The 24,853-nt window shown below is 44.8% G+C and overlaps 3 protein-coding genes and 1 long non-coding RNA gene across 4 annotated transcripts; 2 read left to right on the top strand and 2 right to left on the bottom strand.

The window, feature by feature from the left end:
* Nucleotides 1-621: 621 nt before the first annotated feature.
* On the top strand, nt 622-3,744 carry LOC4325003 (gibberellin 20 oxidase 2-like). The gene is made up of 3 exons (NM_001428169.1): nt 622-1,262; nt 1,365-1,686; nt 3,158-3,744. Exons 1-3 carry the CDS (start codon nt 706-708, stop codon nt 3,446-3,448), a joined length of 1,170 nt encoding a protein of 389 aa, NP_001415098.1. The 5' UTR covers nt 622-705; the 3' UTR covers nt 3,449-3,744.
* A 763-nt stretch (nt 3,745-4,507) lies between these two features.
* LOC4325004 (probable methyltransferase PMT24) lies at nt 4,508-9,892 on the bottom strand. Its single transcript, NM_001428168.1, has 9 exons — nt 9,821-9,892; nt 8,223-9,317; nt 7,971-8,120; nt 7,101-7,371; nt 6,906-7,016; nt 6,262-6,436; nt 5,900-6,172; nt 5,330-5,524; nt 4,508-5,148 (listed from the first exon to the last, which is right to left on the bottom strand). The coding sequence occupies exons 2-9, from the start codon at nt 9,249-9,251 to the stop codon at nt 4,932-4,934; spliced, it is 2,421 nt and encodes an 806-aa protein (NP_001415097.1). The 5' UTR covers nt 9,252-9,317; nt 9,821-9,892; the 3' UTR covers nt 4,508-4,931.
* A 2,792-nt stretch (nt 9,893-12,684) lies between these two features.
* On the top strand, nt 12,685-18,212 carry LOC136354785 (uncharacterized). The gene is made up of 2 exons (XR_010738548.1): nt 12,685-12,751; nt 13,218-18,212. It is a non-coding gene; the product is annotated as an uncharacterized lncRNA (long non-coding RNA).
* Nucleotides 17,136-19,773, bottom strand: LOC4325006 (NAC domain-containing protein 48-like). Its single transcript, NM_001428170.1, has 3 exons — nt 19,447-19,773; nt 19,073-19,347; nt 17,136-18,211 (listed from the first exon to the last, which is right to left on the bottom strand). Exons 1-3 carry the CDS (start codon nt 19,610-19,612, stop codon nt 17,741-17,743), a joined length of 912 nt encoding a protein of 303 aa, NP_001415099.1. The 5' UTR covers nt 19,613-19,773; the 3' UTR covers nt 17,136-17,740.
* Between the last annotated feature and the right edge of the window lie 5,080 nt (nt 19,774-24,853).

The following is a 24,853-nucleotide window of genomic DNA, read 5'->3' on the forward strand; positions in this document are numbered from 1 at the left end:
CAGACGACTAGCTTGTGGTACTAGCTAGGAAATTCCCTATCCTCGATATGAACAACTTACTCAACTCAGTAGAGTAGCAAATGCCCAAGAAAGCCCGAGTCAATCTATTTGGAAATCCAATCTATTTTCTCGTATTCGTGTGGGAAATCAAGCTATACTAGTTGAAATTCACCGGAAGAAATGCACGCACTTCAATATACCAAAATTGCAAAGGAGAATCATTCGATTAACAGTGGAATTCAACCAAGAAATGAAAAGGTATATATAGGAAATGCACTCCAACCACCAACCAATAAGTGATTCCGGGCAATCAATTCTATCCGCGAGTTGTGGGTCTGTTCAGATTCATTATATTAGAACGCGTCACGTAATGGATGGAGTATTATACAACACCATTGGTTTTGCCACTAGTGTTAACTCTAATACATGGGGGTTAGTTTTACCTTTAAACTTGGTCTAAAAGGATGGACATATGGCAATGCAATTGCATGGGGGTCATTGATTCGACCATCATGTCTGTCCAGTGGCAACCCCCTCCCTCATCCCCTGTGGTGGGCCCCCCACGGCGCTCGTCTTCTCCCCTGTTACAAATACCCCACCCTCCTGCCCAGACAGCTCGCCCTGCACACACACACACACTCACACTCACACACGCTCTCAACTCACTCCCGCTCAACACAGCGCTCACTTCTCATCTCCAATCTCATGGTGGCCGAGCACCCCACGCCACCACAGCCGCACCAACCACCGCCCATGGACTCCACCGCCGGCTCTGGCATTGCCGCCCCGGCGGCGGCGGCGGTGTGCGACCTGAGGATGGAGCCCAAGATCCCGGAGCCATTCGTGTGGCCGAACGGCGACGCGAGGCCGGCGTCGGCGGCGGAGCTGGACATGCCCGTGGTCGACGTGGGCGTGCTCCGCGACGGCGACGCCGAGGGGCTGCGCCGCGCCGCGGCGCAGGTGGCCGCCGCGTGCGCCACGCACGGGTTCTTCCAGGTGTCCGAGCACGGCGTCGACGCCGCTCTGGCGCGCGCCGCGCTCGACGGCGCCAGCGACTTCTTCCGCCTCCCGCTCGCCGAGAAGCGCCGCGCGCGCCGCGTCCCGGGCACCGTGTCCGGCTACACCAGCGCCCACGCCGACCGCTTCGCCTCCAAGCTCCCATGGAAGGAGACCCTCTCCTTCGGCTTCCACGACCGCGCCGCCGCCCCCGTCGTCGCCGACTACTTCTCCAGCACCCTCGGCCCCGACTTCGCGCCAATGGGGTAATTAAAACGATGGTGGACGACATTGCATTTCAAATTCAAAACAAATTCAAAACACACCGACCGAGATTATGCTGAATTCAAACGCGTTTGTGCGCGCAGGAGGGTGTACCAGAAGTACTGCGAGGAGATGAAGGAGCTGTCGCTGACGATCATGGAACTCCTGGAGCTGAGCCTGGGCGTGGAGCGAGGCTACTACAGGGAGTTCTTCGCGGACAGCAGCTCAATCATGCGGTGCAACTACTACCCGCCATGCCCGGAGCCGGAGCGGACGCTCGGCACGGGCCCGCACTGCGACCCCACCGCCCTCACCATCCTCCTCCAGGACGACGTCGGCGGCCTCGAGGTCCTCGTCGACGGCGAATGGCGCCCCGTCAGCCCCGTCCCCGGCGCCATGGTCATCAACATCGGCGACACCTTCATGGTAAACCATCTCCTATTCTCCTCTCCTCTGTTCTCCTCTGCTTCGAAGCAACAGAACAAGTAATTCAAGCTTTTTTTTCTCTCTCGCGCGAAATTGACGAGAAAAATAAGATCGTGGTAGGGGCGGGGCTTTCAGCTGAAAGCGGGAAGAAACCGACCTGACGTGATTTCTCTGTTCCAATCACAAACAATGGAATGCCCCACTCCTCCATGTGTTATGATTTATCTCACATCTTATAGTTAATAGGAGTAAGTAACAAGCTACTTTTTTCATATTATAGTTCGTTTGATTTTTTTTTTTTAAAGTTTTTTTAGTTTTATCCAAATTTATTGAAAAACTTAGCAACGTTTATAATACCAAATTAGTCTCATTTAGTTTAATATTGTATATATTTTGATAATATATTTATGTTATATTAAAAATATTACTATATTTTTCTATAAACATTATTAAAAGCCATTTATAATATAAAATGGAAGGAGTAATTAATATGGATCTCCCCCGACATGAGAATATTTTCCGATGGTGTGACGACGCCATGTAAGCTTCGGTGGGCCTGGACGGCCAGAGGTGCCAACAGCCACGTCCAACAACCCCTGGGTCCCCCCCTAACACTCCAAACAGTAGTGAGTAGTGTCTCGTCGCGTTTTAGTATTTGATGACAAACAAAGTGTGAGTTGAGTTAGCCACCACCAACTTGCACACGAGCACATACATTTGTGTCCATTCTCGCCAGTCACTTCCATCTCTAGTCCTAACTCCTATCTAGCGATGTAAGCGGATAATTTCATCATCCGTATATAAACCTGTTTGTTATAGTTAATTTCCTATATAATACTATAACAGTATACATTTTAAAAGAAAACAAAATTAGGATAAACAGGCCCTGCTCCTATCCATCCATGGCACTTGGAAGGACCAGACTCGGTCATGCCATGCCAAGCCAAGATATGGGTTATGGAAGAGTAGAGAAGAGGAGAGATGAGAGATAAGCATGCGTTCTCCTCCTCGTTGGATGTGTATTTTGGAGGGATTTGTGTAGTAGTAGCAGCGGCGCCGCGGGGACGGATGCGGATGGTGGCGCTTTCGGTGGCGTTTTCCCGGGGGGGTTTTGGTTTGGCGCTTGGGGGGGATGGCATGGCGCGGCGTGCGGCTGCACGCCACACACACGCGCGCGCACGCACGTACGTCGTCGTCGCCGCGGGCGGACGGTAGCTTAGGGTGGTGTGTTCCGCGCGCGGGCGCGGATTGTTCCATGCCGATCGATTTGGCGCCACCCTCGCCGCGGCTCTTGTCGCGTCGTGCGCCTCTCTCGCGCGGTTTGTCCTTGTCGCGTTGCTCAGCCGGCGACGGGGGCACGGACATTGGCGATGTAGCCCTGCACGTGTCGGCCTCTCCGTTGATGAATGATGATGTATGTATGTATTTTTTTTTGTCTGAAGGAATTTGTGGGGAATTGTTGTGTGTGCAGGCGCTGTCGAACGGGAGGTATAAGAGCTGCCTGCACAGGGCGGTGGTGAACCAGCGGCGGGAGCGGCGGTCGCTGGCGTTCTTCCTGTGCCCGCGGGAGGACAGGGTGGTGCGGCCGCCGCCGAGCGCCGCCACGCCGCAGCACTACCCGGACTTCACCTGGGCCGACCTCATGCGCTTCACGCAGCGCCACTACCGCGCCGACACCCGCACGCTCGACGCCTTCACGCGCTGGCTCGCGCCGCCGGCCGCCGACGCCGCCGCGACGGCGCAGGTCGAGGCGGCCAGCTGATCGCCGAACGGAACGAAACGGAACGAACAGAAGCCGATTTTTGGCGGGGCCCACGCCCACGTGAGGCCCCACGTGGACAGTGGGCCCGGGCGGAGGTGGCACCCACGTGGACCGCGGGCCCCGCGCCGCCTTCCAATTTTGGACCCTACCGCTGTACATATTCATATATTGCAAGAAGAAGCAAAACGTACGTGTGGGTTGGGTTGGGCTTCTCTCTATTACTAAAAAAAATATAATGGAACGACGGATGAATGGATGCTTATTTATTTATCTAAATTGAATTCGAATTCGGCTCATGGATTTCGCGAATGTGGATGGTGGATGCCCGCCTCGATGAATCCGCTTTGTCCGATAGAGAAATTTGAATTTAAATCCGGGACCTGGATTTTGCAATGTGGACGGGTGTGCTTTGCGAAATCTGCTTTGTTCGATAGCGCTGCACAAAACATGCGGTGGGCCCTGCATGAGAATCCGCTTCTTCTTTGTTGCCTTGGTAGGCGAAATCGTATATGGTCCCAACGATTTTCTTTGTTTGGTTTCAACATAAATGGGAGTTTTTATGAATTTAGGCTTATCTACATCAGAGCTACTCCTAACTTGTGATATGATGAACCAATCGTGTTCTTCTCATACTTGTTTAAGTTGGCCAATATAGGATTAATGCAGAGTATCCAAGGGTTTTAAGATGGATCTAGTTAAGATTTGGAGAACATAATCTACAATCATCAGCAACACTAATTATAACTAAATCAACTTGCCTTTTGAGTTCTCCGCAAATATCAGAACGCTTTTTTCTTTTTTTTTCTTTTTTTTTTTTGAGGAGGTGGGGAGCACAAAATCGGAGTGAAATTCGGGATTCCCATTCAACCACTTCCAACCATGCCAAATCCCGGATGGTTTTTGTTTCTTGGCACTAAGTGATGGGTCACGTTTTCACAGTAGTTGATAACTTGCAACTTGCAATCACTCTATCTTCAGCTGCTCCACTGGATTCAACGTCCGTAGGAGCAGTAACTTGTCACAATGCTGAGCAGAAAATAACCGCTAGGAATATCAAATTGCACAAAATTATAATGTCACTGTTGAGTGATGAGCAGTAACTCATGAAAGAATCCAAAGTTCCCATGAGTTCCAGAATGTTTGACTGATATGACAGACAAACTTTTGTAAGGTTCTCCTAAATAACACAAAGAAATTTCTCGTACACTACATGGCTGTATGGATTGAACATAATTTGCCTGTGACACTTGTCACACTTGTGACACTTCCAGGTTCCAATACAACCTTACAGCAATGGAGCAAGAGCACAGCAAGAAGAGAATATAGAGTGCATTTGTTTGGCAAGAAAGAAAAAAAATGATTCTACAATTACATCAAGGCTTATGCCTTTTCAGAATCAACAAGAATAGTATGCATATCTAGAGCCAAAATTCAGTCTAATGTACCACTAACCAGTAACAGTTCTCTTGAACATCTGTATATTTCACATGCTTGCCTCGATCTCCTTGGGCCGCCACATGGACTTTTGGACACATAGAAGACCCTCGTTACCCTTGGTGTAGGTCATGCGAACCTCCCACTGAAGCGACTTTACCATGCCTTGCAGTTCGTTTATTGTCTCTGCATTATCCCTCACAATCAGCTTTCCTTCTGGCCTCAATATTCTGTCGACCTCCGCAAACACCGGCAACAATTTGCATCTGGAAACAAACAATATAATAGCTTAAGCATTAATAAGATTCAATTATGCACAAACATGCTCTTAAAACTACATGAAAAGGCTAACCCAGCATGACATAAGTCCTTCATTCGTTATATTTTGGTTAAGCAACTAACTAGCATGAAACAACTGTGAGCATGGAGAGAATAAAAAAAACTGACCTCTTTTTTAGCTTTGAGAAGAGATGGTCTGCATGCAGAAGGTCGTATGTTCTCGGGTAAGTGCTGAAAGATTCACACCAGTCATGGTACATACCAAACAAGCCACGCTCATAAATAATGGGCAGCGTGTCTGCTGAATCCGTTGGCACAATATTCATAACCCAGACTTTTTGGTCCCTCAAAGCTGCAGCGAAACTGCAATGCAACAATGTAAAACAATAGGTAAGTGAGGAAATAAAATGAGGTACTAGAACAGAGTCTTGCTATCGTTGGCCTTTAACAACACATGCTGGAATGGGAGGTTTTTGAAAATTAACCGCACTGTCAATTACGGGGGTGGGGGGGCTAAGAATCGAAATAAATAAGGTTGTAAAATATATTCTTTTTTCCTATGACACTAGCACATTTTGTGGATTTCACTCAGTGAACTCTTCTTTTCACAAAGTTGTAGACCAAGCCTTGGGAAGGGCATTAACATATATGCTAGGTTTATCAATAAATTGTAACGAATATCGATTCTACTCAAACTATTTGTTCCAATGGGATTGAGAAAGCAAGCCATTTACTTACCCTCCATATACAGCTCTCATGTCCATGACGTTTCTTACTTTAGACCAGTCGATTCCCATGCCATTCACATAAGATTTACTTACGACTCGTTTCCAATGAGCATAATCAGCCTCAAAATCTTCGTTTCCTGGTTTTCCATAGATTCCAACATGAGAGTCATCTATCCAGTAGGGGGTCTTCTCAAGCCTTTGTGGCCATGTCTCTGGCCATTTTGACCCTCGGACTGATTGGCCAGCAGGCAATTTGTGCATACATGCTTGCAAAGGTACATTCCTGCATTTCAAAAGTTTGTTTAAAATAAAGCATAGAAACACTTCAGATATGAATATACGGTCCACTGAAAGAACATTAACTATTCATACCATGCAGCATCAGCATCATCAGTTTCCTTGCATAACGGTGGGCTGTTTTCTGGTCTTTTCTCATAGCAACTGTTGTCCATTGGCTTCTGATATATGGCCATACCAACTTGATTTAACTTATCCTTAGTCTTGTTAACCATTTTCCAGCACATGGCCTTTGTTAGAGAAGACATGGCTGAAAACAGTGAACAATTATGTCAGGCCTGGTGTGTCTACATGAAAATCAGCTCATAGCGTGTATTTCAAGAAAAAAAGGACAAGCTATGCCTCTAATGCTTACAAAGAGTTTCTATTTCTGAATAGTTTTCTTCTTTTTTTTTTGTGGGTGGGTGGGTGGGTGGGGCCGTGGGGGGGGGAGGGGGAGCAAAAACTTTACAACTCATGAACTTTAGTTAAAATGTATAGACTGGGCCTTTTTCATTTGTGGAGCAACCTAGGGCATAATCATTCATCTTGGATATTGAATCTGGTCTCAAAGGCAGTATGATCATTGTTTTTCATTTGCTGCACAAGATGCGACTAGATGCTATACTGATGGATTTGCATTTACCACAAAATAGGAGGGGGGGGGGGCTTTTTTAAACACGTGAACACATTGCAACTTCATTCAATTTGAGCAAGATTAAATAAGAACAGTACAATACCATTCCAAATCTCGACATCTTCAGGGAGCTTCTGGTAAACAGGAGTGGCAGACCAGACGAAGTAACCACCAGGGCGTAATAGGCGGTTCAGTTCCAGCAATAGCATGCCACCTGACAGAAAATGTAACCATCACGATTTATATCAGTTTTTTTAAGGGAAATATAAAATAAAATAATGCCACCAACAAGACAGACCTTCAATGTGCCAAGGGACCCTGCAGCGAGCGCAATGAATGACATCAAAGACCCTGCTGGGGTATGGGAGCCTTTTGGTGCCCATGACAGCTGATATTGCTGGAATACCTCTCTCAAGTGCAAACTGTACTTGAGCTTCATGCTCGTCTTTTGGGGCAAATGACATCGTGAGTACATCTCTCTCAAACATGTACCCTCCAAAGCTAGCAACTCCACAGCCAACATCTAGAATGACACGGCTTCGTTTGCCCCATGCAATATCAGGTAATGCCTGCAGAAAGCAGTATGAGCCTAGTGTGGAAATGAATGAGAACGTGTGTATAGTGTAAATATCTGCTTCTGTTCTTCACAAACACAGCATGGAAATTTCATCATGATGGTACAATACTACTCACTCTGGACAAAAATAACTAAACATCAACATTTTTTCCACAATCTTCGAGATGCAACTTCGACCACAATTCTATTTTAGAAAACTTAATAAAATCTAATAAGTTTATGAGATTATTGGAACTGCATTTCAAGACAAATCTATACATACGATTTTTATGTTTTCGGATTAGGTATTTTAAACAAATTTAGTCAAAGTTTCGAAAGCTTGAGTGCTTGAGTCCAAAAGCCCAAGTAGTTATGTCCAGAGAGAGTGCATTTTTTATTTATGTACCAATGCAAGGAAAACGCTTACAAAAGAACAAAACTAGTAGCTGTGTGATATTCCCTAAGTCCAATCCAACTTTATAGAATGTTATTAAGGGAGTCAGATGTTAACAAGTACAATACATTTAGATTTTCCTACAGCTTGTGCAAAACCAATGAGTGATGCATGAAAGTATGAATGTAATAAGGGCTACTCGGATAATGATCATAAACCTGCTGAATAGTATCAATGTAGTGAAGTGCACCATTCTTGAACTGAGTGCCACCCCCGGGAAATAGGAGATGATCCCCAGAAACTTTAACCCAGTTTTGGTGCCCCTTGTACTCAGCAAGCTTAGTGTGGGGGACATTGCTGTACCACACCTACAAGGAAACGTGTCAATTTAGTACCTGAGAAGAAAAATAAGCCTTGACATATTCAAAAGTATTCAACATTGCAAAAACATCATAAAAATACAAAATTACCTTGTCCCTGCTCGTGGGCCACTCAACTGGGCGTTTATATCCTTCAGGAAGTGGAACAACACAGGTAGGAGGCTCCACAGGGCAATGCCTCTCACGGTGCTCATAATGTTTGGTGGTTCGAAGCTTCTTGATAGCCTTCTCATTGTCGAGGCAAGGTATGTAATCTGTTCCAGCATTGTTATTGCATAACTTCCAGTTATATGTGGTTTCATCATCTGAAGAATTTGATGCTGCTTGAGATTCCTTCTCATTCTTTGACTCTGCATCCTGTGTTTTAAATGACCCGTTCTCGGTGTTTGACTCCTTTAGAAGCTCTGATTGAGCCCCATCAGGGAATACCTCATTGGACTTTGCACCCTGACCCTTCTCCCCACTTTCATCCACTGTCTCCTCAATTTGTGGCTGGTCAGTCGTGTCCTTTGAGCCACTGCCTTCAGCCTTCTCTTCTTGATCATCTTTCCTCTCACCATCAGATTGCTCATCATCTTTCTTCTCCTCACTCTTCTCCTCGTCGTCGCCATTCTTTGAACCATCCGACTGCCCAGATCCTGATTCAGAATCCCCATCCTCCTTGGCGCTCGACTGTTCTGTTTTCCCATTTGCATCATCAAATGTATCCTTACTCTCCTCCTTTTCTTTCGGTGGCGCCTTCTCTTCACTGCTCTCCACTGGCTTCTCCACTGTGTTCTCACTGAACTTCTCTTCTTCAGAAGGGACCGTGTTATTCGGCTCCTCCGGAACCGCATTATCGTTGTTGTCCGTGTCCCCAAACCTGTCCACACCTTCAGCACTGTTGCCGGATGCCGCCGCTGCCTCCTCGGACGCGCCGTAGTTAACTCTCGCCGGCTGCTCCTTCACCGCCGCCTTCTTATTCGAGGTTATCTCCAGCGGGAAGATGGTGGATGACGTCATCATCCAGGCGCCGACCAGGCAGAGCGCCACGAACACGACGACGGTGGTCGTCGTGCAGAGCGACGACGACGGCGACGACCGCCTGCCGTCCATCTTCGAGCCTCGGCCAAATGCCATCAATCACACTCTCGCATGTACTGCAGAACAAAACCCCTATGCCGACCCGATCAAGAACTCTCACACCTAGAGCACAGCAAACCACAACATATCATCAGAAACTCGAAGTGTATAAAAGATTAAACCCGATCAGTAGATCCAAACAAGGAAACACTGGATCTGCCCATCAGTGACACCAATTGAACAATGCCCCAAAAAAAAGGAAAAAATTATATGCATTCCATTGCACGCAAAAATCGATTATTTCCATCTTCCCTAGCAAGCAAATCTCCCCTTGTCTGAACAAACATGGAAACAACCAACCCACACCAATCAAGCGCGTGCATTAAAACACCCCCGACCACACGCGGAAACCCCGCACGCTAGCTCGAATCAAAACCCGGATCTGTGTCCCCCGAGCTGAACGCAAACTAAACTAAATTAACCATCGTCCCCATGAAAACGAATCACTATAAACCATCAACCAAACGAACGAACGAGCCAAACAAAACTGAGCTATAGATCCACACCAAACTAGCACCGACACAGAAGAAGAGCAAGCGCGACGGCAATGGAGGAGGGGATCTTACCTCGCCTGGGATTGCCGGGCTCCGGGTGGATCTCGCGGAGCTGCGAGGAGGAGGAGGCGTCGCTCTGGGCTTGGGGGAAGCTGGCTGCCTCGCCGCGTTATAAAGGCGGCATACAGCTAGCGCGGGGAGGGGAGGGGAGCACCGAGAGTAGCAGTGTTGGGGGCTAGTGGAGTGAGTGGAGTGTGCCGTGTTTGTGCGTGTGAGCGAGCCGGTCGGAGAAGAGGAATTAATCAGACAACCGTACGTTCGGATTAAACTAATTACAAACTGATCAGCGGCCAAATCTTAGACCAAAAATGGTTGGATCCAGGGTCTCTGCGAATCCGTCCTCCAAATATCGCATTATTGCTGTAAATGATTAAGATGATTTTACATTGATTTTTTGGCACGTTTTTCAAACGGCTAAACATTGCTGTCTAGATATATTATACTAGAAAATATCATATCTAGTTTTAGATTCATATATTTTTTAGACGAATATAATACTTATCAAATAAATTTATTTTTAAATTTATAGTATTAAGAGATAATTAATCAGCTTTCTCGTTTTATAACTTCATCCTCAACTTCGTACTCCGTATATGTCAAACACCACCTCGTATATGGCAGCAATGTGGTGTGGAATATGGATTTGCCGAAGGGCCAAAACGGAAAGATCTCCACCCAGCGCGGATAAACAAATAGTAGTACGACGCGGGCCCACCTGCAGCGTCCCTGGCCCACGGCCCATCGCGCATTCAATCCCACCCCCACGCGGCCCGCCCACTGCACCGACAGGTAGGCCCACCGGAAACCAGGCCCGCCCACGTCCTTCCCGCCGCGGTGTCGGTGCCGCGCCACGGTGGCGCGACGTCGGCGTCGGCCGCCGCGGGGGGGAGAGTCCGGCGAGGTTGGGGGCAAGCCCACTGGATCGTGCGGGCTCACGGGTCACTAATGCGGCGCGGCCTACCTACCAACTAACCCACTACTCATCATCACATTGCCCATTAGCTCGTGATAATCTCATTGTTTCCTTGTTCATGTGTGTTCTACTGCCGCGCAAATGACCAAATTGTTGTGTTGAGAGTTGAGACTTGCCAAACTGCTCCTAACTCCGACCACTACTAACGAACATGGAGATTGTTATAATTTAACTCCATTCGCTGACTAATGCATTACTTATTAGTACTACTTCCTCTATCCTCTAATATAAGGGATTTTGGTATTTTACTTGCACTGTTTGATCATTCGTCTTATTAAAAAAATAGAATTATTATTTATTTTATTTCTAACTTATTTTATTATCCAAAGTACTTTAGGCACAACTTTTCGCTTTTTATATTTGTACAAAGTATTTTTTTAATAATACGAGTGGTTAAACAGTGTAAGTGTCAAATGTTCTCTTATATTAGAGTAGGGGGGAGTACATAATTAGTCATCATCGCTTGTTAGGCTGAGGCCTCCGTTGACCTCTAGCAGTGGTGGTAGCTGTACTGTATAGAGATTGGGGTTAATCAACAGAGCTAGCTTAAGTAGGGATATCTAGTGTCACACTCTACTCACTGTCTTTTGATGGATCTCTCATTCTCATGCAGAGCCAAAGCTAAACCAAAAGACACTTTTACGAGCAGGATTAGATCGCAAGCGCACGAGGGCCCAACTGATTCGTCGAATGAGCATCAGGCGAGGTGTCAACATAAATCCACATCACCATGTTCCCTCCATTCGCTATGGTCGGTGTCATTGTTCCAGGCTCTCGGCCTATTCCAAAGTTTAGATTAAAAGTTTGGATCCAAACTTCAGTCCTTTTTCATCACATCAACCTGTCATATACATACAACTTTTCAGTCACATCATCTCTAATTTCAACCAAAATACAAACTTTACACTGAACTAAAAACAACCTAAATATCTAATGTGACCTTTAATTGCTCTCGCTGTAGCTTGCTTAACCAAACGATCACGTGAACACAGCATATTGTACTACTTACATGTGGTGTTGTCTAACACCATCTGCAAGAATCATACAACGTAACTTAATTACCACGAGTTAGCCACAAATTTAGCAAGTTAATTAGCAAGGTAAACGGCAAAGCACAGTAAAAGGAATCATCGCTTTGAGTCGGTAAAACACTCCATGTCAGTAAAAGAATCTAGTTTATCAAGGTAGAACTAGTACTCCTTAATTACTAGGTAACTACTGTAACCCTACTGCAAAATGAAGGAACGGCTAGTAAAAGAAAAAATGGGGTGAGATTTCCATTGCTTGGAACATACTCGATCAACTACGATTATAGTCCCTCCGTCAAAAAAAAAAAGACAAACCTTGAGTTTCCGTGTTCAATTTTGACTGTTTGTCTTATATGAAATTTTTTTATAATTCGTATTTTCATTGTTGTTAGAAGATAAAACATGATTAATATTTTATGCGTGACTTATCTTTTTAATTTTTTTTATATTTTTTTTAAATAAGACGGATGGTCAAACGTTGAGCATGGAAAACAGGGTTTATCTTTTTTTTTCTTTTTTTTTTTTGACGGAGGGAGGACTTACTCAATTGCGAAGTTGGCACTCCACAACCGAGCGGCTTGCTGAATTGTTTTTTCTTCACATGTCACCACGCCAATTCTGCCAAAATCACATACGCACACGCGCTTTTTGACTTGTCGTTGGGCGTTTCTTCCGCTAGCTAGCGCCGTGCCATGGTGCGCGACCATCCAACCGCAAGAGGAAATCCGCCGGTTATTCTGCGACCAGATCGATCACGTCCGGCTCTTTGATTTCCGGCATGATCCGTCTGAAACTCTCTGAATCTAACTTGAGAGAAGGTATAATAGTATTGTGCTCAGCCGGCTATAAGAAGCACCACATCAGCATTATCATACGTAGAGGAGAGAGAAAGCATGAGAGAGAGCGAAGCGAGCGCTTCTGCAAGCGCCGGACGATAGCACGGTAAATTAGGCAAGATGAAATATTTTATTCACTTTGTGGGTCTATAGTTCAGCTACTTGATCTTATGTGCATATGCATAGTGTGTGGTTCCAAGTATAGTTTAGTTTCATGCTGAAGCAGGATGGGCTACAGAGATGGAGTTTAGTTTTGATCACCTGTACATGCAACAATTAAACCTATTCTTGTTTCCGTAAAGCCAATCTAGAGCCAATCTTTTATATAAACAATATATAGTATTAACTTTAGATGACCTGGATAAATACTACCGCCGACTGCTACTTTCACTATTAGCCTTGCTCTTAGATAATCACCAACTCTGACAAGACGTTTGTTCTCTTCTCTTTAGACAAACTCCTACGAATTACGATTGGTACAGTGCAGGTATGAGTAGTACTAGTAGTAGGTAAAGCTTGGATTAAAAAAAAGCACACGATTTATTAACACTTGTTTTATCTGAAAATTGCAGTTAGCCTTCTACAGGAAGAACTGAGACCCACAGTGGACTTGGGCCCAACAGAGAAACGATGCGTCCAGTTGAGGAAAAAGTCCACTTTTACTCTCTCAATTATTGGTTGGATTTTACTCATATTCCTCAACCGCAAATCAGGTATAATAATCCCCACCAAGTCCTAAAGCTGGTACGAAATAATTCATATGGCAGTATTGAGGGTGGTATTGAGTGACATGGTAGTATGGTACGTTGACCATGGTCAGAAACGCTGAGTTAGCATGGAAGTTGGAAATATTCCGTGGAGCCCATATGTCATCCTCAACCTCCCTTCCTTCCTCCTCTCCCTCCCTTCGTCTTCCCCCTTTAGGCCTTACTCAGTTAATCCCTTTAAGGAAGGAATTGGTGGGGATTTATTTCACACCTATTGTGATGTAAAATTATTCCCCCTCAATCATCTCCAATCCTCTTCAATCCCCTCAGAATCGAACAAGGAGCTTCCGATGGCAGCGACAGTGGTCATTGAAACCCATCGAACTCAAGCTCACCCTCCCCGTCCGCGGGAAGGGAGCAAGCGGCGGTGGCAGCCCTTAAGTCGCACCTGTGATGATCGCCTGTGATGATTGTGCAAATTGAATATTTGAAAATGCAATGGGGAAAGTTGGTTTCAGCAGCTGATCTCTGTTAAAATAGGCGAACACATTTACTAATTTACTAGAACGCTTTCACTAGGCAATGCCACATGATCTGCAAACTGCGGAAGCTGAGGTTAGCGACACTGACACTTCACCGTCACGGAGGGCGGTAGGCCACGCCCATGCCTACGGCTGGCGCCACCACCGCCTAAGCCGATGCCGGAGAAGGAGGAGAAGGCTGCGGCATAGCAGGAGGGCTCGTGAGCGTGCGTTGCATTGCCACCATGGTTGGGGAAAAGGAGAGAAGAAAGAGAGAAGAACAAGAAAGGGCACTGACACATGGGCCCCACATCTAATTCTTTTTTAAGTTTAATATTTAGTGATTGGGCTACCACATGGACGTCATATCAGTGAATACCACTATCAATATTGCTATGAAAGTCATTTTCATCGTTTTTAATAGTCAGAGGAGTTGTTATGCAAAGTTTTGCGTTTCAGAGACTGAAAGTGAACTTTTTCCCATCCAGCTGATCTGTGATAGGGCCCAGTTATGCCATCCATGTCTATGGGCCGGAAATTTAGTTCTATTTCGCTCTATGAACATGATGGGCTGATATTGGGTCTAACAAACACATGGCTATAGAGCATATTCACCGAAGCCCATTACAGGTCTCAGCATCTCTCCTTGTTTTGCCTGCTCTACTAGTTCGATGTACAATCGGCCTAGGTTCTTTCGTTCGGCAGCAGGAGATTATTATCCCTTCTAACAGCCGTAACTTTTCTAGAACTTAAATATGTAGTTACGTAACTATAGATTTTCACGGGCCTTAAATTGCAGGCAGAGAGTTTGCCTGCATGCATAAACGTTTTTGTTCACTTGAAAAAATCGTTTGTAACATGTTATTGTTTGTTCATGTGGATATGTTGTTCTTGTTTGTTCCAGTGGATCTGATTCTGATTTAAATCCGATGCTTGCATGCAGTGAAAATTGTTTTTTCTTTTTTGCCCAAAATACTTTTTTTAGACGGGGTAACATTAGGTCCGCCGGTGAAAATTATTTTCATAGGTCTTAAATTGCGGGTGGAGGGTCTTGTCATTTGCATAAACGTGTTTTGGTTGCCTGAAAAAAATATTTTTCTAGTAGTATACAAAATTCAGAAAAGTTGAAGTTGGGAGCCCAACTATTTTGTTGATCACCAGCTAGCCATGTACTAGTATCTCAAAATCTCAGCCTTCTCTAACACTTGAGGCCTATAGCTATAGGAAAATTCCATTAGTCTGGACAATCACAAGACTAACCATTTAGGCTTTGTTCGTGTATAGAGGTTGTTAACCCATGCCCTAGGTATTAGCGCGTGATTAATTAAATATTAGCTATTTTTTTAAAAAAAATGGATCAATATAATTTTTTTTAAGAAACATTCATATAGAAACTTTTTGCATAAAAACACACCGTTTAACAGTTTAAAAAACGTGTGTACGGAATACGAGGAAAAGGGGTTGGAAACCTAGGCCCTGTTTAGTTCCCAAAAACTTTTTCTTAAAAACATCACATCGAATCTTTAGACACATGTATAGAGTATTAAATATAAATAAATTAAAAAACTAATTGCACAGTTATGGGAAAAATCGCGAGGCGAATCTTTTGAGCCCAATTAGTCCATGATTAGCCATAAATGTTACGGTAACCCACATGCGCTAATGACGGATTAATTGGGCTCAAAAGATTCGTCTCGCGGTTTCCAAGCGAGTTATGAAATTAGTTTTTTTCATTCATGTCCGAAAACCCCTTCCGACATCCGGTCAAATGTCCGATATAACACTCAAAAATTTTCTTTTCGTGAACTAAACAAACTCCTAGGGTTCCAAACACAGCCCATGGGTGTGTTTAGTTCCATGCCAAATTTAGAAGTTTGATTAAAATTAAAAGTTTAAAGAAAAAAGTTAGAAGTTTACGTGTGTAAAAAAGTTTTGATGTGATGGAAAAATTGAAAGTTTGAAGAAAAAGTTGGGAACTAAACAAGCTCATGCTCGGTTACTCCCGAGTCCCGGTAAGAATTTCACATACGACCTGTACTAGGCGTTCACGCCGTTTTCGGGTTGGAAACCGGTGAACAGTAGCAGCACACGATCGGCGGGCCGCTTCCGTTCAAAAACGTAGCGTCAGAAATGCGGCCGAGGACGGCGACGCGATCTCGGGAAGGAAGAAGAGAGACGAGATGGGGTCGTCATGGACTCATACATGGGTGAGAACCATTGAATTTCTCCGTGCAAACGGACGAAAACGTCGCCGGAAAGTTCGAGGAAAGTGACGCCGCTTTTTTTGTTTTTGTGGGCGCGTTTACAGCCGGCTGAGAACGACGGATGCAGTGAATTTGAACGGGTGGATGGATCTTATCTCTGGAAGCAGCAGTCAGCAGTTTTGTCCGGGACCGTGGCTGTGCACAGGAGTACAGGAGGAAAAGCGTCGATGGCAGGATGGATTAGATTAGACGAGATGAGCTAGTATGGCTAGCTTCTTTTTTTGAAAACCATGGCTAGCTTCACTACTCCTGGATAAATCCATTGCGCTATTTGCTTTGCTGCTCAGTTCTACAGGAGTTAGGTCCAGTCAGATGAAAATTACTCCAACAAATTTCATCGGATTTAAATAAATTTAACTAAGAAAAAAAAGTCAAACGACTTATAATATAAAATAGAGGGAGTAAATCTTCGGAATAAAATCTGCCTAATATGACTTGATTTATATGTGCTAATGTGCAATATACTTACCCCTCCGTCCTATAATATAGCCATCTAGGACCGGACGAGACATTTCGTTCATTCATCGTATTATAAAATATCTAATCTAGTCTTAGGTTGTTATATTATGAGACGAGATTATAAAATGTCTAATCAGGCTAGATTGTTATATTATGGGACGGAGAGAGTATAGCAGGAGCATATCCTGGAGAACAGGAATGGGAACACGCCGGCTAACCGGAGGCGATAAGCACGAGGCCGCATGTAGAACGTCGTCAACCGCACCGCCCCATGAACCCTCAAAGACAAAACTACGTCCGCCCCCCACACGTGCGCATTGAACCGACCGACCACTCATCGTTCAATGCGTGCATATCCACCCGTCTCTCCCATATGTCGTCTACGCGCGCACTCCAATTCCTCACGTTTTTTCCTCACTCCGCCCAGAGCGGCACGTTTGATTTCCTTCGCGCCCAAGCTTATTTTGCTTGGTCGCTCATCTGATCGATCATCTCCAGCTGTAGTGATGTGCAGCTCGGTTGGAAAATAAATGCGTCTGTTGTATTAATTCCACGCTTTTTCCTCGCATGGTTCCATCATTTTATTTTCCATTGCTAACAAACAGACATCAGCATCTACCAAAAAAAAAAAGATATCTACAGTACTGTATTGTATTATTCCAGTCTCTGACTTGATGAATTTTGACTTACACTTCAACCACTGGGCTAATTAATTAATTAATTAAGCTAGCAACCCTGAAGAAGACCTTATAATGGGAGTAATAATTAACCAATGAAGAAACAGAAACAGGAAAGCTAGCCCCCTGTATACCGAATCAATCACCATGTACTATGTACATGCCACTATACACACACACTGACATGCCACCCGATGCAATTGCACCATCTTTCTGCTGCTGCCTCGTCGTCGTTCAGTCCAGGCCAGGGTCCCCCCAACCACGGTCTCATCGCCGCCTTTCTCGAGTCCTCATCTCCTCTGTCTAATCCAATCCAATCCACTTAAAACACTTCTTTTAATTATCTTTGAGTCAACTCCGGCGGCTCGCCTGAGTCAAAGTTCACCGGCCATGAAGCTAGCTAGCCTGCACGGTGTTCAGTGACACCATTGCTGCCAATGCGGTTGTTTTTTTTTTTTTTTGGTCGTCTAGAATGGCTTGCCCCAGTACATGAGGATGTCCTGGAGGAGGGGGTCGCTGCCGCCGCCGCCGAGGCCGCCGAGGCCGCCGGAGCCGGCGGGGTCGAGGATGGAGGCGGCGGGGTTGATGGGCCCGACGGTGGCGAAGGTGCGCTCCCACTCGCTGATCTTGGGCTGGCTCTGCACCTCGCACGCGAACTCCGGCGACAGCACCTGCTCCGAGCAGCTCGAGTCGGCGTGCAGCCGCGGCATCGAGTCCGACGGCCGGTCGTAGTACGCCGCCAGGTCCGGGAACGCCGGCCCCGCCACCACCGGCTTCTGCTCCGGCGGGGAGCTCACCGCCGCGTTCACCCCCACCATCGGCTTCCTCTGGACGCCGCCGCCGCTGCTCACCATCCCCGCCGCCGCCACCGCCGCGGCCGGCGGCTTCTCCAGCCCGCCCTTCTTGTTGTAAATCCGGCACAGCACCCAATCATCCAACTGCACCAATACAAAACAAATTCATAAACAAAGTTTAGAAACAAATTTACACTCACTCAAAAAAAAATTAAAGTACCAAGTGCAAAACTAAGGGCCTGTTTGGTACAGCTCCAACTCCTAAATTTAACTCCAGGAGTTGAGTCTGGAGTGGAGTTGTGGAGCTGCCTAAACCCAACTCCACAACTCTAGTTCATTTTGTGAGAGAGCTCCACCCAGCTCCACTCCCCGTTTTGGTGGAGCCGAAACTGTTTGGCTGAGCTCCAGCTCCAGAAGGGGTGAAGCTGGAGCTGGAGCTGTGCCAAACAGGCCCTAAACTTATCAGAAGGCTCCAAATTCCAGCATCTAATTAATCAAGCCATTGTTTAACTAATCCCGGTCGAGTCGCTGTCCGATTACTGCTTATTTGCTTTCGGGATTTAGCTATCGTGGGCGTCGCGATCGCAGGGGCGCGTAGGGCTAAAAACCGATTGGTCCCTGAAAGGGATGAGGCGAGGTGGTGACGGCAATGGGTTTCACGCTCGAACGATTCGATCGTGGCTGCGCAAGTTGCACCACGTAGGTGCGGCCCTAGAGATGAGATGAGCCAACGTCTCCAATTAATTTCTGCGGCCCAAAGCCGTGGGCCACGCTAAGCTTATCCTCCCAATTCATTTCGAAAGCGAAATGAGCTGATTAAACAAGTTGCAAAATAAATATATCAAATATCTAAATAGTAGTATCCATCTAGAAGTACCACCAGCTGTTCGAATCGAGCTGCGGTTTTGGGCGAATAATTAGGTGACTAAATTAATCAATAATCACGATGAACACAGATTTAGTAATGAATTTAGTGATGGAATCTTGGGTGTGGTTTTTGCTTACCCTGAGGCTGTTCTTCTTGCGGGCGGAGCGGTCGACGTCGGCGAGGCGGTACTCGTGCATGATCCAGTTGGTCTTCTCGCCCTTGGGCGCCTTGCCGGCGTAGAAGACGAGGGCCTTCTTGATCGCCACCGGCTTCGGCGAGCCCACCGGCTTGTCGGCGCCGGTCGCCTTCCAGTACCCCGACCCGGCGGCGCGGTTCGGCCGCGACCCGTTCGGGTACTTGCGGTCTCGCGGGGAGAAGAAGTACCACTCCTTCTCTCCGTACAGCGCCATCCCTACACAACACCAACAAATCAAACCAAATCAATCAATCAATTCACGACGGCGTTGATGGTGGTGATGATTGGGAGGATGGAGGAGGAGGATTATCGTACGGGGAAGCTGCCATGGATCGAACTTGTAGAGGTCGATCTCGGCGATGATGGGGACGGCGATGGGGAGGCCGGCGCAGCGGCGGCAGAGGTAGTGCATCACCAGCTCCTCGTCCGTCGGGTGGAACCGGAACCCCGGCGGCAGCTGCAGGTCCTGACCGCCGCTCATCTCTCTCCCCCTTCTCCGGTGATCGTCCGTTCTCCGGCGAGCTCGCTACTACTACTGCTCTCTCTGTGGCTTTATCCTACTAGTGTTGGGAAGAGGAGAGGAGGGCTTGAAACTTGTTCCGGGTGAGGAGCCGGGCATTTATAGAGCCGGGGGCAAGCGACACGTGTGGCCCGTGCGGCCGCAGCCGCGATAGCGCACACGTGGAGCAGATGCGATGCGAGCCCCCGCCCCGCGCTGACCGTTTGACCGCGACACGTGGGCGCCCCGAGAGGCGGCGCGGATTCTGTCACTGCTTACGTCACGCTTCTTGGACGCACGCGCGGGCCCACCGCGCAGTGACGTGGAGAGGGGAGGAGGGGGGGGGCGTTCCGTTTTCGGGAAGGGGCCGCAGGGTGGGCCACACGGCCCACGCAGGCGCCGCCGCCGATGGGCCGGCGACACGTGGGGTGGGGGAGCGGTGGGGCGGCGAGGGAAAAGGGACGGGTTTTTTTTTTTTTCTTTGTTGCTGTGCGCGTGAGCGCGAGGGGGACGTGGTGGGATAAGGATGCGGTCTCATGCGGAGATAGATGACGATGATGAGGCGATGAGTTATGTGTGTTTGGTGGCATAGTTGGGGGGTTACAGGTGAGTAGTGGCAGAGCCAGCAAATTTACTCTGTGACATCGATTATCATTACTATATATTTTAGTGGGATTATTTGTGTAAATTTCAACGGATAAATATAGAAAATTTAAGAAACTCTAAACGATGATGGTAAGAAACTATGGGGTCAACGGACCCCACAGCTTTGACATAGAACCATCACTGTAAGGTAAGCGTTTGTATTTTGGAAGAAAGAAAAAGGATAAAGGGGTTGTGACTGTAGCCGTAGCTGGCATGTTGCTCTAAATTGAAATACTTTTAACTCTTTTAGCAATACCACTTTCAACTAAAATGGTTTTTTTTGTGTTATTATAAAGGTTGTTTGCTACATGTACAATTTAATTTCATGTTTAAGTTGTTAATTTGCACCAAACCTTCTTCTCGATTTTTTATCACTACACTTAAATTCAGTGGCGGAGTCAATAAATTATTAGATAAAGTTACTTTGTGAGATCGATTATTATTATTAAATATTTCAGTGGGATTATTTGTGTAGATTTGAATGGATTTCCATGAAAAATTTAGTACTCAAGAATGAATGTGAAGAAGCTGTAGGGTCATTCGACATTCGACCTCACAACTTTCACATAGATCCATCACTACAGGTGAGCGTTTTTTGGAAGAAAGAAAAAGGGATGAAAGAGGCTGTGACTGTAGCTGTAGCTGGCATGATGCTTATAAAAGTAGGTCTAAATTGAACGTATTTTTAATTTTTGGGTAATAATACCACTATCAACTAAAATGGGTCTTCTTTCTTTCTCTTTGTGTTATTATATAGACTTGTTTGCTATATGCACAATCTATTGATTAAGTTGTTAACTTGTACCAATCCTTCTCGATTTTTCTTATCACTACACCTAAGCTTCGTAGGGGAGTTAAGAAATTATTAGATAGATTTAACCATGTTAAGTACTCCCTCAGTTCTATAATATAAGGGATTTTGAGTTGTTACTTATACTGTTTGACCACTCATCTTATTCAAAAAATTTTGGAATTATTTTTTTTGACTTACTTTATTATCCAAAGTGCTTTAAGCACAACTTTTCGTTTTTTATATTTGCGCAAATTTTTTTAATAAGACGAGTGGTCAAACAGTACAAGTAAAAATTCAAAATCCCTTATATTATGGGACGGAGGGAGTATCCGCTACAAAATTGAACTTTCAATTCCTAATTTAAATAAAAAATTAATGCGGCCGCCTTAAGTTGTTATTCCTCATTTTTTTACATTTATATATTTTTTGGTTCATACAAAATTATGACGTGAAGTTCACAGCTACAACTTACACGTGAAAAAAAATTATGAAACTATCAAACTATTTTGATGACAATCCAATGATGCGATTTCGTGATCTAACTACAATAAATTCTCATTGACCCGTCAACATTGAAAGTTTGCACATTTGACCAACGAAAATTCAAGGTGTTAAATGAAAGAAAAACCGAACGTGCTTAATAGTTCATATACCAGGGAAGAAAAACGGAAAAGATACCGAACACATTTTAGACCCCGAAACCTGCACCCGCACAAGATCAACAAATTCAATTCAGATGCCGCACACAAAGGCAAAGGTAAAAAAGGTAGCCAGGTTAAGAACCACTTGGGTGTTTTTCTTTTCCTTATCTTTTTCCTTTTCCGAGTAAAGAAGCACTTGGAACTCGCATATAGGAAATAGGACACGTGATGTAGAAATGCGTGCAGTCTGTAACATATCACTCTTGATCTTAAAGAACTTGGTATTTTCAAATTTTAGCATATATACATTCGTGTTATTAAATTATTGGTAGACGTGATGGCAAGCTAGATAAATTTTGATAGAGTTTTTAACTGCGAAAATTCTCAAAACAGCTAAAATTTATTTGGACAAATGGTAAACTTATTGTTATCATATCAAAATTTAATGGCGTAAAGATTCGGTATAACTAAAAATGACAACAACATTATACCATTTTTAGTTATAAAAGGCGACACACATACCGGATGAATGTAAATTGATCGATCAGCTTGCGAGATAAAGCAATCGATTAATATTGTTTTTGAGAACTACAGTATAAAGCAATCGAGATTAGGCTTGGCATTAGATGCCGATTAGGTGATCGCCGCGCCGTTAGTCAACACCACCTTTCTTCTTCCTCCTATCTCCTCCATGACCATGGCTGCGTCGCCTCGCCCACGTTGCTTTCTGACCGATCAGTCACCATTGGATTAGATCAAGCTAGTTAATTATTTATTTTTTTCCCGCGCGTGGCTTTGCCTTTTTCCTGCTATGTCCGTGTCTATCCTTGCTTGGAATATGCTTATTTTTATTTTTTTTTAATTTGCTGGACTAACCAGGGATCGATCGAGCTATTTGTGCAGAGCATATTGCACGACGTGGTCGATGATGGACGTGTCGCCTCGAGGAATTAATGGTGACTTTCGTGGCAGGTTTTACGAGTTCTCTTGCTTCTTTGTTGTTTTTTCTCTCTCGTGTTTGTTGCACCGTTCGCGCGGTTTTAATAAGTTTGATCGAGACGGTGAATGTTTTGATCATGTTATCATGTACTCCTATCAACTCGTGCCAAAATAATAACACGTGTCATTAAATCTAATTAATGTCACAATGTTTTGTTGGATTAGAGAATGATAAGCTGAGAAGAAGAAGTGAGAATTATCTACAGTACTAATGATACAGTAATAGACACCGACGTATGGATTTAGATCCACGTGGCAGATCTAGAAAGAAATAGTAGAGAAATCTGAACAAACTAGATAAAAACTACAATTAATCCTCCCTCCCATCTACATATATGGTAAAAAATTATAATGGTGGCTTCGTGGGACTCTCATGGTCTTCACGACTTCACACTGATGGGTCACAAGACCTCGCTGCCTCCATGCTGGATCCGCTCATGTCCATGTGTCAATCACTGCTATTGTATGGGTAGTACTCCTACCGTCCCATAAAAACGAATCTAGGTCTTAAATTTAATATATTATAGTATTGTTTAGATTTATAGTAGTAGAATGTGTAATAGATTGTTTTTTATAAGGCGGGGGAATATCGCAGAGCATCTACATCTGAGAAGAAGAGTTGCGTTTCGTACGTGCTCGAAACGCCAGGTACGCGATGCGATCGGAGCCCAAAAATGCATGCAAGCACAGGCAGGTTGCCATCTGTACGTATCGTCGTGTAGACTGGATATGATCAAGTCAAAAGTTTTTTTTCTTTTGATGAAATATATTCCACGGGGTAATGTAGACAGCGTGCTTATCTCTTCTTTACCCTGTACTTGGTGCCTCCGCTGTTCGGTTAATCTGGACGTTTTTAACACACCGAACCTTCCGAGGAATTCTTTTGCCGCGTGCCAGTGCTAGCTATGCGTGATGCTGACACACTGTATTATACACCGAGCTAGTTGCATATATGCAGCCAAAGATTGGGTCGCCAGCTAGCTTGGGTTGTTCGATCGATTGATGTCTTCGTACTCATCTCGCACTCACGCACACCCACACACAGCATCTTAATTCATATATTAATCAATATCCGGTATATACTTATATAATTATTAAAGAAGAAAAGCCATGAAAGGAACATCATATCTCTAGTGCCATCCAAAATTATTCCAAATTAATTCTACGTACCATAACTACCCGGAACAATTCTAACCACTAATCAACCTTTAGGCCGGTTAGACTAAAGGAACTAGCTAAGGAAATTTTAGTGACAAATCTTTAACACGTGGGAGCTAGCTGGCATATGGCTAAGAACAATGGGCGGAGCGAATGAATGACAAATTAAAGAATGGGCGGAGCGAATGAATGAGAAAGAACGCCCTGTAATTACGCAGTGGAAACACTGGTTTTTCTCTGCTACTCCGTATCTCCCTAAGAGTATGATGCTCTATGACTATTATCACCCTGTAACTTCCACTTTATCCATCTCAATGAAAATTCAGGTGGCTAAACTCCCCCACCCCATAAACATTAAAAAAATCAAATTAATGAAAATTGCGTGCATAAGAATTAACTTTTTTTTGTTTATTATGTGTTACTAAGTACCTTTTAACATATATGCACCTTCCACTAAAAAAACATGTAACTGGTAGTTTCCATTATATGTACTACTATTTAAAGATAATAGTCATCACCATCACCATTACTGACATGGGAGCCAAGATATTAGAATATGGGGGAGTCGTCTGAACTATCTTCAATTTTCTAAGTATGGTTTTTTATTTGTTTTGTTAAGATGAAAGGTTGTGTTTCAATCAATTAAAATATTTTTTTAACAAGGCCTTAATTTTGCTATTTTCATGCTCCGCTGTAACGCACTGGCATTTAGCTACTACTAGTATCTAAAAAATTTACAATGGATGCATGGTTTAATTGAACTCCAAACGCCCAGAACTGTATTGCGATATATAAATCCGGTCGGTCATATATATAACGCATTTGGTAATGTCCACACATTTTCTATCTACCATATATTCCAAGTACCCATCACAGTAATTAATTTAATCCAATGAACTCACTTCAAACTATGAAACTAAAGAGACTATTTAATTTACAAGCTAGGAAAAATAAAATTAATACTTGTCATTCTAGCTTCGTCCTAAA

Source organism: Oryza sativa, chromosome 1, assembly GCF_034140825.1.
Source record: "Oryza sativa Japonica Group chromosome 1, ASM3414082v1".
NCBI lineage: Eukaryota > Viridiplantae > Streptophyta > Magnoliopsida > Poales > Poaceae > Oryza > Oryza sativa.